Below are 17,363 nucleotides of genomic sequence, written 5' to 3' on the forward strand. Positions count from 1 at the left end.
ACTCAGTGTGAAAAGGTACGACCTCTATTAGTGAGAAGTAAGTTGGGACATAATATGTCTGAAGATGAACTGATTTACACGAAAATACGATAATTTATTTTGCACTCAAGCCCAGGCAATTCGTGATGGCGAAGGCCCACAAAGTCCGTACCGACCGGGATGACAACCACTTATCCGTATTCTGAAGGCCCAAAACAGAAAAGCCAAAATCTTAATAGCCATATGAGCAATTATCATGATTAATCGCATTTTTCGACAATCACACGACATTAGTCATAGAAACTCCATTAACGCTCGATTTGACAATGACGAATTATATTCTGTCATCGTCTGAGAAGATTTTGCTTTCTTTAACCATTATCGTTGTTTTCGTTTCAATAATTTTAGCGCTTTGCATCGGCCTAGTTTTGCCATCAGACTTTATTAATGGCGATACTCCACCGCAAAAATTATCTGAATGCAAATGCGGTAACTACTTAGGCTTTGATTTGGGCAGTGTAACTGAGAAAGAGCGCCCCGGAGATGGCGGCGCTTCGTTGGTTGGAGGTGATGACCTCGGTGATGACCTCGGTGATGACGTCAGTGATGACCTCGGCGATGACCTCGGCGATGACCTCGGTGATGACCTCGGCGATGACCTCGGTGATGACCTCGGCGATGACCTCGGTGATGACCTCGGTGACGACCTCGGTGATAACGTGGGTGGTGATCTCGATGATGAAGCCTCTTATCTGGTATCTTTACATACGAGGAACCATTTCGGCACCGTTACTGTGCAGCAACTTGCGTGTTCGGGTGTAATTGTTTTGAAGGATTGGGTGTTGGTTGGACGAGAGTGTGCTAAGAACGATACAGAATGGTTGAAGCTCAAAGTGAGAGGTGGAAGTGATTACTGGGATAAAGATGGATTTGTGCATAATGTTACGAAGTATGTCTACTTGTCGGAAGAACCCGCCTCGGGACCGGCACTTCTTCAAGTGTCGCCTCCCTTTGCTCTGGGCAAATACATTAACACTGTGAAGGTGCCTGACAGCACATTTGGCTGGAGTCAGGCTGTTATTAAATATTGGAGGAAGGGAAAACACGGGCATAAGAATAATATGTATGTAAGCGAGGCGTGGGCAAAGAATCCGCAGGTCGGGTCGTCGCTTGAAGCTGAAATTAGACAGAGCGTCTCTTGCGCTGGGCAGCATGCGGTGAAGCATGCGTTGTCAGGAGCTCTTACATCTACAGAAGGTGAACTAATTGCTTTTAGAGTAGGATTATGCAAAAAGCAGCAAGTTTTCGTGAATTTTCTAAAAGGTCCGTACGCTAAATGGATAAGGGGGCTGATTGTTGAAGGGGATCCCAGAGAGTTTCTTATTGAACCAGATTTCTTCGCTCCGATTTTTATGTATCGGTTGAACCTTGAGAATATTCCGCCGTCGTTCTTAGTTCCTCGTCCCTTACAGACCCCAAATGCGGATAATGTAGGCGTGACAGTCGACCCGAAAGTTTCACAAGGATTACTACCAAGCGCGGAAAATACCAATACTGCCAACACCCACGGATTGTTTGGATCAAAATTCTTTTCCAATAAGAAAGTCTGGAGCACTTCTACAACTAAAAAAAAGACAGGCAAAGATGATTTAACTAGCGCGCCGCCGACAGTAGTTCAGATAAGTTCTAGCAGCGAAACCACCGAAATATTAAGCGCAAGCGAGAAAGAAAGGCTTCCACCTAGAATAGAAGATAAAATATCCAATGATTATTCTCCTTTTCTATACAAATTCCCAGGAAAGGGTCCTTTACCTAAATCAACAGCTTTGAACCCATCTATAGTAGGACCTGTTGGACCGGCGCACTTTACAATTCCCCCTGCAAAGCAAACCGTCGCTTCTGATATATCCAGAATACCAGATTCCAATCCTAAAAACCTAAATCCAATGTTCGGTGAATAATCAGAATGTTCTTTATTACTAAAGATCCACAAATTATTTGGTTTTATTTTTTATAACAAAGACATTCTCAACGGTGGAGGACATGTGTTTTGGTTTCGATTTGGAAAACTTAAATATTTCGAAAGTCGAATAATTTTCAAATACTGATATCTTAGCCGTTGCGTATCGAATTTTCTTCGGCTTGTTGCGATCGCCATCCGATTTACATTTGCAATTGCAGTCGATGTCTACCTTTTGAAAGACAACGCGCGTGGAGACCTCGCTGCGTTTCCGTGGGCAGTTGACAGTGTCTTGAGGCGAAATAATTTTAGTAAGAATTTTATTTCCATGAGCATATAGATCGTGGACTTTTCTATGTATTGCTGCGCATGTTGAATTTGTTTTTGCTGTAGATGGGACTTGACCAGGTAAAATGTAGTTAGGACGTGGATCTAACCTGGTTTTATCAAGAATAACTACCGTTTTGGTGCCTGGAAGAGTATCTTTAACTGGAATATCTTCCTCCATCGAATTGGAACGTGGTGAGTTATCTCTAACTGGAGCCTCTGTTTCTATTAAATCCTCCACTGAACTTAGAACTAAATCTGTCATTTCACGAGCTGTTTGAGTCGCAAATGAGTGATCTAAAGTCTTTGGTGAATCAAGGTACTTTACGTTTCGATATTGGAATGGATCTTCTTTTGTCGAAAGATTTTTAGCAGTCGGAGAATTATTTGTATCTGAAAGAGTCCTTAAATATAAGATACATGTCAAGAGATATACCTGTTGAGCGTGCACCTGTCCAAGGTCTGCGAGTCTCTACGCCTTTCGTCGAGAAATTCGTTCCATTTCTTGGAAATGAAGATTTGGTCTCGCGTGAGTTGCGTATTGAGCCACTGTCCAGGGGGTCATAGTTGGAATGAACCAAATCCCATTCTTTGTGAGGAGACGCCACGGGCGAAAGTAGAGTTGGTGAATTGTTAGGCAACACGCGTAAGACTGACAGATTTTCGTCTTCCAAATTAGTTTGCTCGCCAATTTCTTGGAGCGTGGAGGCGGTCGTTCCTTCCTCTTTGAGTATCTTAACCTGATCGGTATTTACAGCTTGGATGCTTTTGGTCGTAGAGTTGTGGTCATCGTCAAGCAATTCTAGGGCTGATTTGAGCACCCCTCTTAGTGCTATACTCTTTTCCGGTGGGATATCTTCGCTTGTTTCCGGCGATGTTTGCGTGCTACCATTCTTTACATTCGGTGATGATCGAGAGGCACACTTGCAAATTGTTTGGGAGTGTTCCAACTTCATTAACAAATGATCCGGTTTCGTTTGGCTTGGAATTATGATTGTGGACCTGTGCTTGTACTTTTGCGCACATGATTTAGTGTTGCACTCTTTTTCTGGCTTTGAAGCTCTACGCTCGGGGGTTGCCTGGACGTCTTTTTCTGGACCTACGGTGTCATAGCGTATTAGACAGTATTTGACAATTACACACATATACGCTTTGGATTATCCGAGTTAGTATCGCAGCATATTCTACACGACTCTCCATCCGTGTAAAAGGGGCATAACCCACCTGTTCCCAAAGATATGTGAATTACTTTTGCGGTGTTTGTAGAGACTGTCGACACCGTTGCTGGTAGTGACGGTTCTCTGTCGCGGTGTCGGCTAAGACTATACCTGTTTCCTTCATTGTCAACCAGTGTCACAGTCTTGAGGTCTCTAGTGGCGGATGATACAGTTGTCTGTGTTGCTTCTGTTATTGTCGTATAACTTTGCGTCGCTTCACTGGACGCTATTGTCGAACTCGAACTTTCAGATGATTGAATGTCACTTTGTATTGCTACCGATAACTGAGGATCTTCAACGGAACCGGCAGCCATTTCGTATGTCGGTGAAGAAGTTTGCACAGACTTCGTGTAAAAATGTGTAGTATTCCTGGTCGATTCGCATGAACAAAGTTTAGGTGAACATGGATTTGGCGTAGGTATAATATACGACGTCATAGTAACTTTATTTATATCTAAATGGAATCAAAATAAAGACGTATTTGCTGTTATTGTTGCTTACATCGGTTTCCGCTTGCGTTATGGGAACAGGATGATTCTGTAGGTGTGCACATTTCAATTACGCTTTCTAGGCCAGCCAAAACCGTTCCACATGATTTGTTCGCTTGGAATTTTCCTAAAAAAGTAAACCTTTGGTATTTATGCGACACAAACTCCAGACTAAGGTGGACCATCGTCATCGCTGTTGTAGCTAGTATCGGTCCAAGAATCTTCATTTTCTCCTGCTACAGTATTCATTCTTCTGAAACCTGCGTATAACCTTCACGCGAAGAAACTTAAATTTTGACAGTAAGTCAGCTACTATATTGCCAAATATTTGCGCATTTGGCAAACTTGATTTGAATTTTTACCTTAAGGTGGGTTTATCGCTCTCCGTTCCTCCATTGCGTTGGGAGAATCAGATTTCAGCAGTGCCTCAATATTCGCAAACTCGTCCCAGTTCGAAAATCGGGCCGGGTGGTTGCTGACACTGGAACAAGCACTGGGCACAGGTTGCTTTGGCAGAATGGACGGTTATGCATCCGTAGCTTCTTGCAGTTGCCCATGCAGAAGCTACTGGTATGGTTGTGGTGGTTGTACTGACGTACTCCCCACCTCAGGAAAACCCATAACTGAGCTTACCCCTCTGGCGATGAGGTTAGCCTGACCCTTTTCCTCAATCCTGAAAACGATCAACCTCCCTTGAGGTTGATCCTTCACGGCTGTTTGGAAGAGACACCAGCTGACTACCTTTGACCAGGAATTCTGCACCTCCAAACTCCTCTTGACCGCCACCAGGTCGTCAGGTTCGCCCGGGACCCAGTTGTTAGCCTTACTGACACCTGCCTTTGTTTAGGGTTGTGGTCTGCTCTTCTACGTCGGCGATTGGGTCGGTGTTAAGTCATGCGACCTTTGCCTCTTTTTCTCTCCGCCTACCCGTTTATCCGTCTGCTCAGAGTTACCTCTAGGAGCCTGTCTCTGGATCAGTGTTGGGTCACGGCGCAGTTTGACACATTTGGACTATCCTGGCCTTCTTTTTCCTCTTCTGTTCAGCGCCAGAGGTGCGCTGTAGTGGTTTGGTGTATTAACGCTCGGTAACCAGAAACAGAGTTTGAGGGCGCTCCCTCTGGTTTAATAGGTTTGTTTATGTCATTATCCATGTTGGCCGCGTCAAATTTCGTCCTCTCAACTCCCCACCCAACAAGGAGACGTCTATCCAGGATTACCAGGGGAATATAATATAATAATAATAATAATAATAATAATTTCTAAACATAACACAAGATACTACATACAGAAATGATCCACAACGTATACATGTAAACAACAGCACTCCCTCACAACACGGTACACAACATACTGTAATATCTCCACCTCTAACCCAAACAAACACACAAATACAACTTACCGAACAAACAAGTACAACAAATGATACAACATATACTACATTCAGAGATTCACCTCTGAAGCAAACCACATTATCACACCCATTAGTATTCAACCCAAACGCAAAAGCCTAAACAGCACTTTAGACTCACAACATGACACACAACATACTGTAATATCTCCACCCTTAACTCAACCAACCACACAAACACAACTTCCTGAACAAACAAACGCAATAAATACAAGTAACGCAACATGCACTACAAAGACGCCCTCACCCAATAAAGTTACACGGCCTAGCACAGCTAAAAAACACAATACTCTTTCCTCTCAGAAACACACCTCGTTATCACAACCCACTCGTACTCAACGCAAACGCAGCAACCTTAACAGCACTAGAGGCTCACAAAATACCGTAATGTCTCCACCAATAATGCGAGCAACAACACAAACACAACCTCTAGAACAAAGAAACACCATAAATACAAGTAACGCAACTTGCACTACAAAGACAGGTCCACCCAATAAAGTTACACGTCCTAGCACAGTTAAAAAACACAAAACTCCTTCTTCACATAAACACACCACGTTATCACAACCCACTCGTATTCAACCGAAACGCGAAAACCTTAACAGAACTACACGCTCACAACATACTGTAATATCTCCACCAAAAACCCAAGCAACAACACAAATACAACCTCAAGAACAAAGAAACACCATAAATACAAGTAACGCAACATGCACTACAAAGACAGGTCCACCCAATAAAGTTACACGTCCTAGCACAGTTAAAAAACGCAATACTCCTTCTTCTCAGAAACAACCCACTCGTATACAACCCAAACGCAAAAACCTTGACAGCACTACTAGCTCACAAAATACTGCAATATCTCCACCAAAAACCCAAGCAACCACACAAATACAACCTCAAGAACAAAGAAACACCACAAATACAAGTAACACAACTTGCACTACAAAGACAGGTCCACCCAATAAAGTTACACGTCCTAGCACAATTAAAAAACACAAAACTCCTTCTTCACAGAAACACACCACATTATCACAACCAACTCGGATTCAACCGAAACGTGAAAACCTTAACAGAACTACATGCTCACAACATACTGTAATACCCCCACCAAAAACCCAAGCAACCACACAAATACAACGTCAAGAACAAAGAAACACCATAAATACAAGTAACGCAACATGCACTACAAAGACAGGTCCACCCAATAAAGTTACACGCCCTAGCACACTTAAAAAACACATAACTCCTTCTTCACAGAAACACACCACATTGTCACAACCCACTCGTATACAACCGAAGCGCAAAAACCTTAACAGCACCACAGGCTCACAAAATACTGCAATATCTCCACCAAAAACCCAAACAACCTCACAAATACGACCTCAGGAACAAAGAAACACCATAAATACAATTAAAAAACACAAAACTCCTTCTTCACATAAACACACCACGTTATCACAACCCACTCGTATTCAACCCAAACGCAAAGCCAAAGAAACACTTACACAATAAACTCTATTTAATAAAATTACAGGAATTATTATAATGATATTTTTGTTTTGTTTTCTTCTTTCCTGATAGCGTTGACTATTGTGGCCATTAATAGCTATGTTGGTAAGTATGAATTACATACTATCCGTAGATTTCCAATGCGAGTGTGTGAATATTTTTTTTTTTTTTTCTTTAGAACCCTACATAACTTCACCAGACACAGACACTAATCGTTACTTGATTTTAATCCGTGCGATTAGTTAACCAGGCTAGACCTGAGTTCTCACAAGAAACACCGACCATAATAATCATCTTTATTTAGGATAAGGAAAAGCCACAAGGGCCATTTATCCCTCCTCTACAAGCTTAATCATATAAATGTAGTTAAAGTTCATTAAATAGTAAGTACATAAGAATATAGATAAGTAGATAACATCAAAGAGAAAGAGTATATATACATTGATTGCAGTGGTATGAGTTAAAATTTAGCCTACAGCGTTCATCAGGAAGTTGTGGCATTGCTGAATGAAAAGTTTTCTGGCAGTGAATAACCGGCTTGCTTTCGCTTAAAAGTAGGTCGTTCAAGAACGGCCTACATTCCGCTAGTCAGTCCACTGTCACTGCTTGAAATTCATTGGAGGGTTAATTTAATTCCACAATTATATTTAAAGCAGTGAAAGTTTCCTCTATTTTAAGGTTTTTTGGGGTCAAAGTACAATTTGTGATGGTTTTCAGCGGTTTCTGCGAGAGAAAGAATGAGGTCGTCCTGTTGAAGAAGAGGTGAACCCGGCAGCAATCTCAACCCCTTTAGAAAAGCAAGGATTGATGGTGCTGTAATATCTTTTACTCACAATCGATCATTTAAGGTAAAGTATATAATTCAACAAGGTGTTACTTTAACTGTCAATAATAGTGACACCGCCAATGTAACCATTAATGTTTACAACAATAGCAAATAGTTTCGTTCTTCTTCGTAATTTGCTATTGTTGTAAACATTAATGGTTACATTGGCGGTGTCACTATTAGTATAAGTTTCATATAAGGATAATATGAATAGCATTTGCAGGTAAGGAAAGTGACAGATGCTAGCCGGGAAAGTGACAGCTAGCCGGGAAAGTTACTTTCCCGGCTAAGGTGAGTAATGAGTCGCTTCGCAACCGCTATGAAGGTTAGGAATTCAGATAGTACTAACCGATTGTGAGTAATAGTAGATTACATACCGAGCTGGGAGGTGGTTCATTACCTACCCCGAGGGCTTAAGGTACCTCACCGACGCGCGAAGCGCGGAGGTGAGGTATAAGCGCGAGGCGTTGGTTATGAACCACTGACCAGCGAGGTTTGTATACTATTTTCCTGAACTAATTGTTCCAAAAGCGCTTTGCCTTGGTACTTCGTTACTAACGTTACTACATTGCGAAGAAGGACCAATTTTATCTGAAGGGTGCGATGCTTTAAATATTTATTATTATAAAAATACAGGCTTAATCATTTTCATCTTTATCACTGGCGAAAGGTTCCGTCGGGTTGGTTTTTATATAAAATATGCCCCTTAACGCTCCCCTAGGATACATGCATTAGTTACAAAACTTGAAAAATATCGTACCGAGACAACCACGGCTCTCCCATCGGTGCAAACGTATTATTTATACATTTATTGTTTTCAAAGTTGCTAACCGAATCGCATTCGAATGCCTTAAATCCAACATTGGACGTTATTGACTCCAGATACAACTCCATACTTCTGCGATGACTGCATGCAACTGAAGCAATTGTGTGACAAATTCACCAAATTGAGTGTAGCGGTACCGTCCGTTGATGAGCAATTCGGTTGTACTTTGCCGCCGTTTACGTAGAAGTCGGCGTGACCGACAGGAGAACTAACACCGGCTCTTGAAGTGTGAATTATGTCCACGTTTTTGGCGGAGGATTTGTCCAGGCGTTGGTTTTCGGCGGTGTTGATGAACATTGGACCAGCCGGATCTAGACCTAATAAAAATTTAGGGATCGGTAAGGGGGCCAATGGTATTTATTTTTTTTCCGACAAGCTCGAAATTCTATGGAGATAAGGCTTAGGTACCTGTAATCCTAAGCACTTTGGCGCTTTGCATTTGAGCACCAATTCCAGCGACGTGGGCGCCTAGACTAAAGCCAATCACGTGAGTCTTTTCAGGGATTAACTTTGCCATAAGATACCCCGTTATCTGGCCTACAAAATTCGTATAATCCGCAACGATGGGATAGCAGAAAGGCGTAGACAAATTTTCCCAGTTTACCATGATTACGTTTAAAATTTCCGTCTTAACGTACACTACGGGTGCGTCAGAGAGCCCAAAATGATTAACTAAGGCTTACCGTCCTTCATTTTGAGTAGCACCTCATTTTTGTAATTTTGAGCGTAACCGTGTATCAAAATTTTCGTGTAAAACGTCTTGTTAAAACCTTCAATGTTCCTTATTGTAAAATTGTTGATTTCCTGGCCCTCGTCTCCGGTCTTTCTGTAAGGAAAATTTACCGGTGGAGCATGGGAGTAGACCTTACGGGGTGAAGAGGTAAAACTTCACATCGTCGACTCTAGGAGGGTGCTTTATCCTTATGCAATCCATCATATCCGTTACACCGTCTTTGAGATAATCCCATGTTAAGTGTACAAAATTATGTACCTTGTCGCTGGCTAAATGACTTCTTTAGGTAATTTGTCAGTAGATGAAATGCTCACCTAAAGTGATTTTAATAAAAATTAGTAGAAGTTCCGCTTTAAAGCGCATTACAGAAATACTATCAAAAGTGACGTTTTATTCACGGACGCTAGACGACGCTGATCGTCGGATTTGAAAAGTTAGTACACGAGATTCTAACACGAGGGCGTAAATGCTTCTATGAAACGCAATCGATAGCGTGTGTACTATACGAATTTCATTAGAAATTACCAACTCTAGTCCAAAGTCATAATTGCTAAGCTAGAATTGGTCTAGTTGCTGATTTGAGCTCCTTAGATTATTTTTTACATTATCTAAGTACAGGGTGTAAATCGAAAAGTGGAACATATGCGTTCAACATGGGAAATTACTTTTTCTTTGCGCAATTCTACCTCTTCTTGTACGCGAAAAAATTAATTATAAAGATTCTGTTTTCGCGAGTTTTTAGTCTAAGTAGCCATGGACTATGATAAAAGAAAAACATAGTCCATGGCTACTTAGACTAAAAACTCGTGAAAACAGAATCTTTATAATTAATTTTTTCGCGTACAAGAAGAGGTAGAACAATCGTTTCACATGATTTAGATGCAGAATTTATATCTCTATAACTTTTATTTGAAGTATTTTTGCGTAAAATAATTAAGAAACGTTTGCGCAAAGAAAAAGTAATTTCCCATATTAAACGCCCATGTTCCACTTTTCGATTTACACCCTGCACATGACGAAAGATCTTTTAATTTTGATGTAGGATGCTTGGACACATAAAGAGTGGGAACTAATGAACGATTTGTGTTATGAGAATGTATTAATTGTTTTTATGTATAGATTTTGTTCCGTTTGTTCCGTTTTTTCTCTCTCAGTCCCTAAACCAAAAAGATAACATGACAGTCAACTTGAATTCTGTTTACAGATTTAATGTTGTCATCAATGTAAACAACTCGTATAAAAAAAGCTTTCATTTATTTGAGCCCTCTTCATTTGACTTTGTGCTTTAAGTCTCACAGATTGTTCTAATATTGCTTTTGATAGCGGAATTTTTTGTCCAAATCCAAATTTCCCTTTGAACATCTATAATATGTTCTTTTAGGTCCCATTCTCATTGTGTAAGGATATCATTATAAGTTTCCTCTCATCTAGACTGATAATTCAGGTCCTACCTTAGATGTCACTATTGATTACATGGTACTTTCACTATTGCCTAATATTGCACGCGAACTAGTTTTCAAAATTTTTGAAATTCGAAGAGAAATGTTTCCCTAGATATGCTTCAAATGCGCTAAATAATATACTCGTATTAAAAATATATTATAATATACAGAGAGTTCGAGATAAGAGGGACATTTTATTATCTCTTTTATTTGGCTAAATACGAAAAAGTATCAAAAAGCTTACCTTGCAATAAAACCTAGCGGTAATCTTAAAGTACTGAACGTATCCAAAATTAAAAATGTCACTACCAAAACACCAAAGGCAAAAGATCCCCTCTAAATAACTTGCAGCTTTAATGCTCGTTTTACATTAACATAGAAAAACTAAAACCTTCTAATAATTACTTAACACGACTGAAATTCTAAAATTTTAATTTGCCCTTGTCGTCTAAATGGTACGAGCTTTCGGACGCAACAAAGATAATTGGAATATCTTGACGGGAACGGTTGAAAACGGCAAATTAATGGAGGTTAATTTACGGTAACGGCGGCTGAAACACTCCAGAAATTAAATCAATTACCTTCAACTCCTAGAACCAACATAAATACTTTCGGCACAACAGTTTTCGTAACGAAGCACCTCTAGATATCGGGTGTTCATCTACAGAGTGATCACTAAAACTGGTAGCTTCAACGAGGAAACTGGTGCTTCGTTACACATCAATTTTCATTTTGAAAATTTACTTTTGTGAAATACGATCTTCCCATGTAACATTACATATCTTAAAAAACATAGGCATAGGCATATCCATAGGCAGGAGTTACCGTAGTAGTTTAAAAGTAAAACTGACATAAATACAATTGTTATAAATAAAAAAAGAGAAAAATATCTCAAGTAATTGAAAACAAAAAAATGTAACTTGTATTGTTGATCGGGTAGCGAAAGTTCAAGTTTTTGAAAATCTAAATTTTTTCTGGATATACAAAGATTGCAATTGAGTATTGCTATGTATACATAAGCGCTTAAAAATTACTACAATTTAATAGGGAAGAGAATGTACCTTTAGGTGGCATTTGCATGTAAGTTATTCAGTAATCTATCAAAGAAGCTTCCGCAGTTGAATATTACTATGCAAAATTACGACATTTTCAAACGGAAAGGCGACTTTTAGAAAGCAAACGAAACAGGCACATTATTTTCGGAATGATTTTAAATAATGCTTAGACCTTGCCTAATATATGCAAGAAGTTTAACAGGATACGATCTACAAGCATCTCTTCGTAGCGAAAAATTCCCCAAGGCAAGGTGAGCATTCTATGGTATGTGTAGCTTCTATCTTTACGGTAAATGGAATGGACATATGTTGACAAATTGATATGCAGCGCATCGCAGATTAAAAAGCTGTAAATCATTGCATTCAGCAACCTCAGTATTTCACTAGGTCAAAGATATAAGTGCACAAGTTCGTCCCCCGATATTGATGAACTTTTATTGCGAGTTTATTGCGATTTTATTTACACGGTATTTTTCATGCATTTACTACCGTAATTGTCTATATTAATCCGTTGATACAGACACTGCCTTAATGTTCTTACGATCACGTTCATCTACATTATAGGAAGAAACCCGTAGTATCTTACCGAATCATATCATATTAAATTCGCGCTCCCGACAGGGGCGGACTGACCCGGGGGGGGCGGGTGGCGGTTGCCACCTGGCCTGTAGATCATAATGGCCCGTTGGAAATTTAAAATTTATAAGTATGTGCTGTATTTAGTTTCTTGCACTATTAATAAACTATTAACTTAACACGTTTTTCTAATTGGGGTTGATATTAGGTTGTTAAATAATTCTGTTTTAATTGAAGTGTTTTACAATGAATTTATCATTTTTTGTCGTAGCATGAAAGTGCTGAAATACAATGATAGGCGACGCACCTCGTGTGGATTGTATATTTTGTTACTTTTAATTATCAGCTGCAATTTAAAAAAAAACTATATGGTAATTTTCTATAAGAAAATTTATTTCCGGGTCGATCTGAGACAATTTTTTCTTCGGGGCTCAAAAAAAAAATGTATTATTACCTTCCTTTTTTACCAAAAATCGACTACACCAAAATTTCTCGGGAAAACACTTTTTATTATTAATTTGGGTGCGTAGAATCCAAAACAATTCGTACTTTTTCGATCAGACTTCTCAATCAAAAGTTATAGGCTAGAAACCAATTTCGAAAAAAAATTCAAAGGGCTGTAACTTTTGAACTAGTAGCCCAATCTTGGAACTGTTTGAAATTATGGATTCTACAGGCCACATTCTATAAGAAATTTTTTTTCCGGGTCGATCTGAGACAATTTTTTTTTCGGGGCTCAAAAAAGGCAGTGTATAACCTTCCTTTTTTACCAAAAATCGACTACACCAAAATTTCTCGGGAAAACGCTTTTTCTTATTAATTTTGGTGCGTAGAATCCAAAACAATTCGTACTTTTTCGATCAGACTTCTCAATCAAAAGTTATAGACTAGAAACCAATTTCGAAAGAAAATTTAAAGGGCTGTAACTTTTGAACTAGTAGCCCAATCTTGGAACTGTTTGAAATTATGGATTCTACAGGCCACATTCTATAAGAAAAATTTTTTTCCGGGTCGATCTGAGACAATTTTTTTTGAGGGCCTCAAAAAAAGGCAGTGTATAACCTTCCTTGTTTACCAAAAATCGACTGCACCAAAATTTCTCGGGAAAACGCTTTTTCTTATTAATTTTGATGCGTAGAATCCAAAGCAATTCGTACTTTTTTGATCAGACTTCTCTATAAAAAGTTATAGACTAGAAACCAATTTCTAAAGAAAATTTAAAGGGCTGTAACTTTTGAACTAGTAGCCCAATCTTGGAACTGTTTGAAATTATGGATTCTACAGGCCACATTCTATAAGAAAATTTTTTTTCCGGGTCGATCTGAGACAATTTTTTTTTCGGGGCTCAAAAAAGGCAATGTATTTACCTTCCTTTTTTACCAAAAATCGACTACACCAAAATTTCTCGGGAAAACACTTTTTCTTATTAATTTTGGTGCGTAGAATCCAAACCAATTCGTACTTTTTCGATCAGACTTCTCAATCAAAAGTTATAGACTAGAAACCAATTTCGAAAGAAAATTCAAAGGCCTGTAACTTTTGAAATAGTAGCCCAATCTTGGAACTGTTTGAAATTATGGATTCTACAGGCCACATTCTATAAGAAAATTTTTTTTCGGGTCGATCTGAGACAATTTTTTTTTCGGGGCTCAAAATTATTAACACGTTTCTCTAATTGGGGTTGATGTTAGGTTGTTAAAAAATTCTGTTTTAATTGAAGTGTTTTACAATGAATTTATCTTTTTTTGTCGTAGCATGAAAGTGCTGAAATACAATGATAGGCGACGCACCTCGTGTGGATTGTATATTTTGTTATTTTTAATTATCAGCTGCAATTGAAAAAAAAAACTGTATGGTAATTGATTTTCGAGAAAGGAGTACTGTTTTTGTGGTGCACCTCAGAGCTCCTACCTACCTACTAACGCTAAATCTACAGTAGGATTGCAACTTAAATAGTTTAATAAATATATTTGTTACTTACTTTGTATTAATTTGTAATATGAATAATCAGTTTTGTACCATTTTCCATTCAACTGCATGGACAAAATCAACAGTGGATCTGCAACGTAACAACGTGTTTCTACATTAGTAAACCATTCTGTTAAGTTTTTTTGAGAAAAATAATGAAGAGTTCACCGATTAAAACTAAGAAAATTAAAGTACTCTAAATAATTCTAATTATTTGTTTGGCTAATAGTAGATTGAATAGAGTTTGAAATTCTGACAATGGCTGTCGTACGAGCTAACCGTTCGTTACTAATAAATGATTTAGAATTTATAGAAATTCCTTAGATTATAGTTGTTGCCACAGCATAATCCCCACAGGACGTCGGTGTGAACGCTTCGTTGTTTGGGGCGACACCCTTACTAAACGGCGCTTAGGTTGATGTGTAACCGTGCGGAAATCATCGCTATCGATAAGTCACGAGACGACTTCATATCCTGATTGCTAATAAACTTTGCAAAATCAGAATTGCGTTTTTTTAACTCGCCTTTTTGTGCGGCGTTGACGACGCCCTGTCATCGACAGGATGCAAGCGTCGGGAGTGCAAAAGAAACTAATCACGGAAATAAACGTTCAATAAACAAATTTAAAGGTAATTCAGGCAAATGGGACAAGTTTAAGCAAACTCGGTGGGTAGACTCCCTAGGGATCAATACATCGTCCCCGGCAACCTCGACCTACTTAGGCTGTGGATACATAAAAGGAGAAATGTAATCTTTTCAGTTTAAATTTGCGATTATTTCGTTATTATCAAATCCCCAGCGGAAATTATAAGAAATCATGATCGACTATGGTATCGTTAGGTAACCACTAGGATCTAGCCAATGGTTGTGAATTCTAGTGAAATTGTAATGAAGACAATTTGTGGCTTCGAGCGTTTGCACAGAGCGCGTTGTTATTAAAACCTACATCATCATTTATCATTATATGTATCTCTCGAAATAGCATCCAGAAACCGAGAACTTTCCACTGGTGTTGCTTTAGTATGTAAATTAGAAGAAGACCGAAATGCATGGATGTGAGTAAGTTTTGAATTGAACAAAAAAATATAAGTAAGGATGCATTATTTTATGCAGTTTCTTTTATTGCTGTGTAGGCTGAAGACATTGCCCAATGTAGAGGTAGTGGATGCAAATACTTCATCATAGCAAATTATGTCATGAAAAGGTAAAAGTGTTTCATTCCTCCGGAACAAAGGAAACGGCTGAGCATTCATCTCGTAGATACGTTTTTTTTTACAAAAACTGCTTATGCTGTTACAGCTCGTTTTCACACACAAAATGGCTACGTATGTAATAGGAAAACTCCCGACAAAGCTGCAGACAGAAGAGTGGGAGTCGTACCCACAGGCCACAACCCTACTAATAGCAGCCACAAACTTTACCACAACGCAACAAGCCTCGGTATGTCATAAAAGAATAGAACTAACGTATGTGTGCTACATTTTGAGTCACAGAAAGTTTACCTTCAGAAATTCGCTCAGAAGTAAATTCGCCCCCTGAAGATTCGCTGCTAGAAAAGGAACTTCGCCCATGGATATTTACTTTACGATACCATTGCTTCTTTAATCCCAGTCCATATCACACTTTGCACGAATGTTAACAACAATTGACTAAAAGTGAGACGCCCGAAAAAAAAATTACAAAAAAATTGTTTAATGTAATTAGAAGCAGCAGGACTGATAACTGAATGATCATCATATTCAGAGCGTGATATTTCCTTGGCATCGTTCTCATTATGTGTCCTGCAAAATGTACAAAAGTAGGTACTAAAAAGGAGAAGGTGAATTATTCGTTTTTTGTTAATAACAATAATTAAATTTGCATATTATTTAAATTAAATGAAGCTTTCGATTCTATTTCAGATAAAATGGATGGACCTGCCTCCAGCGAGCGAAGCTTGAAGGAAGTGGTGAAATGTCACTGTAAGCGCAGCGTACGTACTTCCTGCAAGTGTACAAAATCGAACTTGCCTTGCACTACACGTTCCAAGTGTGGTGGATGCGGTCGTGAATAATAGCTATAGTACACTTAATTAAATGTATAATTAATTAATTATAATATTTATTCTAAAGCTACAATTTTCTTTTCAAACTACATATAAGATTTTACTATACAGGACAAAGCAAATAATATAAAGTTACAATTTCATTAATTAAATTTAATTTATGTATGTGAATAAGTTTAACTACACACCTAAAAAGATGAATAAAAACAGTATTTTGAGTTATAGACTAGAAACCAATTTCGAAAAAAAATTCAAAGGGCTGTAACTTTTGAGCTACTAGCCCAATCTTGGAACTGTTTGAAATTATGGATTCTACAGGTCACATTCTATAAGAACATTTTTTTCCGGGTCGATTTGAGACTTTTTGTGGAAAAAATAATAAAGGTTAACTTTGACTCCAAAAAAAGTCACACTCAATACATTTAGGGTAAATATCAATATAACATTTTTTTAGCTAAGTTTGTGCTCAACAAAATCCGTGTTTTGATTTTGTTCTAGTGCTAATGTTTGCGAGGTGGCAGAGGTATTACTGAATGGGTACCACTGCTAAAGCCGCTATTGAAATGGACACCCTACGCCCCCCCCCCCTGGCAGAGAGTCAGAGTGGCTCTAATGTTTAAAATGACTGTTGGGGTATAGGTAAGTCGTATACCAAAATCTATGCTTCTATACAAAAGTGCACGATTATTTGCTAATCCTCCGGACTATATGTTCCGGCCGTTCCCGGCCAGGGGGACTATGATTTTCCGATTCAGCGGATTTTTTATATAGGATACTTGCATTTCTTTTCATTGAATGAGATCTCCAGCATTACATTCTGAAGTAAGTTTTTATACAAATCGCGTGAAATGGCAATTTTCTTTAAGTGCAGAAGTTGATTACTAACAATATCAGCACTTCATAAGGACATTTGGTTGTTTTTTGACATTGATATGGCGGATGTACTACAAAAGTGCCTCAATTTCTGCTTCTCAGTCAAAGAATAACCAGGCATAGCACATG

At 38.7% G+C, this 17,363-nt stretch overlaps 3 protein-coding genes across 5 annotated transcripts; 1 reads left to right on the top strand and 2 right to left on the bottom strand.

Moving 5' to 3' along the window:
* The first annotated feature begins 305 nt into the window (after nt 1–305).
* LOC116169136 lies at nt 306–1,940 on the top strand. The gene has a single exon (XM_031485163.1). The coding sequence runs from the start codon at nt 306–308 to the stop codon at nt 1,938–1,940; it is 1,635 nt and encodes a 544-aa protein (XP_031341023.1).
* A 33-nt stretch (nt 1,941–1,973) lies between these two features.
* LOC116169137 lies at nt 1,974–4,312 on the bottom strand. Its single transcript, XM_031485164.1, has 5 exons — nt 4,154–4,312; nt 3,985–4,098; nt 3,416–3,937; nt 2,703–3,365; nt 1,974–2,659 (listed from the first exon to the last, which is right to left on the bottom strand). The coding sequence occupies exons 1-5, from the start codon at nt 4,218–4,220 to the stop codon at nt 1,974–1,976; spliced, it is 2,052 nt and encodes a 683-aa protein (XP_031341024.1). The 5' UTR covers nt 4,221–4,312.
* A 3,917-nt stretch (nt 4,313–8,229) lies between these two features.
* LOC116169574 (pancreatic lipase-related protein 2-like) lies at nt 8,230–9,657 on the bottom strand. Of its 3 annotated transcripts, none has more exons than XR_004144997.1 (7): nt 9,591–9,657; nt 9,413–9,545; nt 9,227–9,369; nt 8,952–9,182; nt 8,681–8,860; nt 8,478–8,624; nt 8,230–8,434 (listed from the first exon to the last, which is right to left on the bottom strand). XR_004144997.1 is itself a non-coding variant. In XM_031485699.1 (7 exons), exons 1-7 carry the CDS (start codon nt 9,637–9,639, stop codon nt 8,356–8,358), a joined length of 870 nt encoding a protein of 289 aa, XP_031341559.1. In that variant the 5' UTR covers nt 9,640–9,657; the 3' UTR covers nt 8,230–8,355. The 3 variants fall into 3 exon arrangements, 2 of the variants coding, with proteins under 2 accessions (XP_031341559.1, XP_031341558.1); XM_031485699.1 differs by having other exon boundaries at nt 8,478–8,634; nt 8,952–9,080; XM_031485698.1 differs by having other exon boundaries at nt 8,478–8,634.
* Between the last annotated feature and the right edge of the window lie 7,706 nt (nt 9,658–17,363).

This window comes from Photinus pyralis, unplaced genomic scaffold (genome assembly GCF_008802855.1).
Source record: "Photinus pyralis isolate 1611_PpyrPB1 unplaced genomic scaffold, Ppyr1.3 Ppyr1.4_LG4, whole genome shotgun sequence".
NCBI classification, from domain to species: domain Eukaryota; kingdom Metazoa; phylum Arthropoda; class Insecta; order Coleoptera; family Lampyridae; genus Photinus; species Photinus pyralis.

Coding starts and splice junctions, on each gene's coding strand:
- LOC116169136 (XM_031485163.1), top strand. CDS start 306: ATGACGAATTATATTCTGTCATCGTCTGAGAAGATTTTGCTTTCTTTA.
- LOC116169137 (XM_031485164.1), bottom strand. CDS start 4,220: ATGAATACTGTAGCAGGAGAAAATGAAGATTCTTGGACCGATACTAGC. Junction 4,099..4,153: donor CTACAACAGCGATGACGATG/GTCCACCTTAGT, acceptor TTACTTTTTTAG/GAAAATTCCAAGCGAACAAA. Junction 2,660..2,702: donor GACAGGTGCACGCTCAACAG/GTATATCTCTTG, acceptor GGACTCTTTCAG/ATACAAATAATTCTCCGACT.
- LOC116169574 (XM_031485698.1), bottom strand. CDS start 9,639: ATGCGCTTTAAAGCGGAACTTCTACTAATTTTTATTAAAATCACTTTA. Junction 9,370..9,412: donor AAGTTTTACCTCTTCACCCC/GTAAGGTCTACT, acceptor TTTTCCTTACAG/AAAGACCGGAGACGAGGGCC. Junction 9,183..9,226: donor GCTACTCAAAATGAAGGACG/GTAAGCCTTAGT, acceptor ACGCACCCGTAG/TGTACGTTAAGACGGAAATT.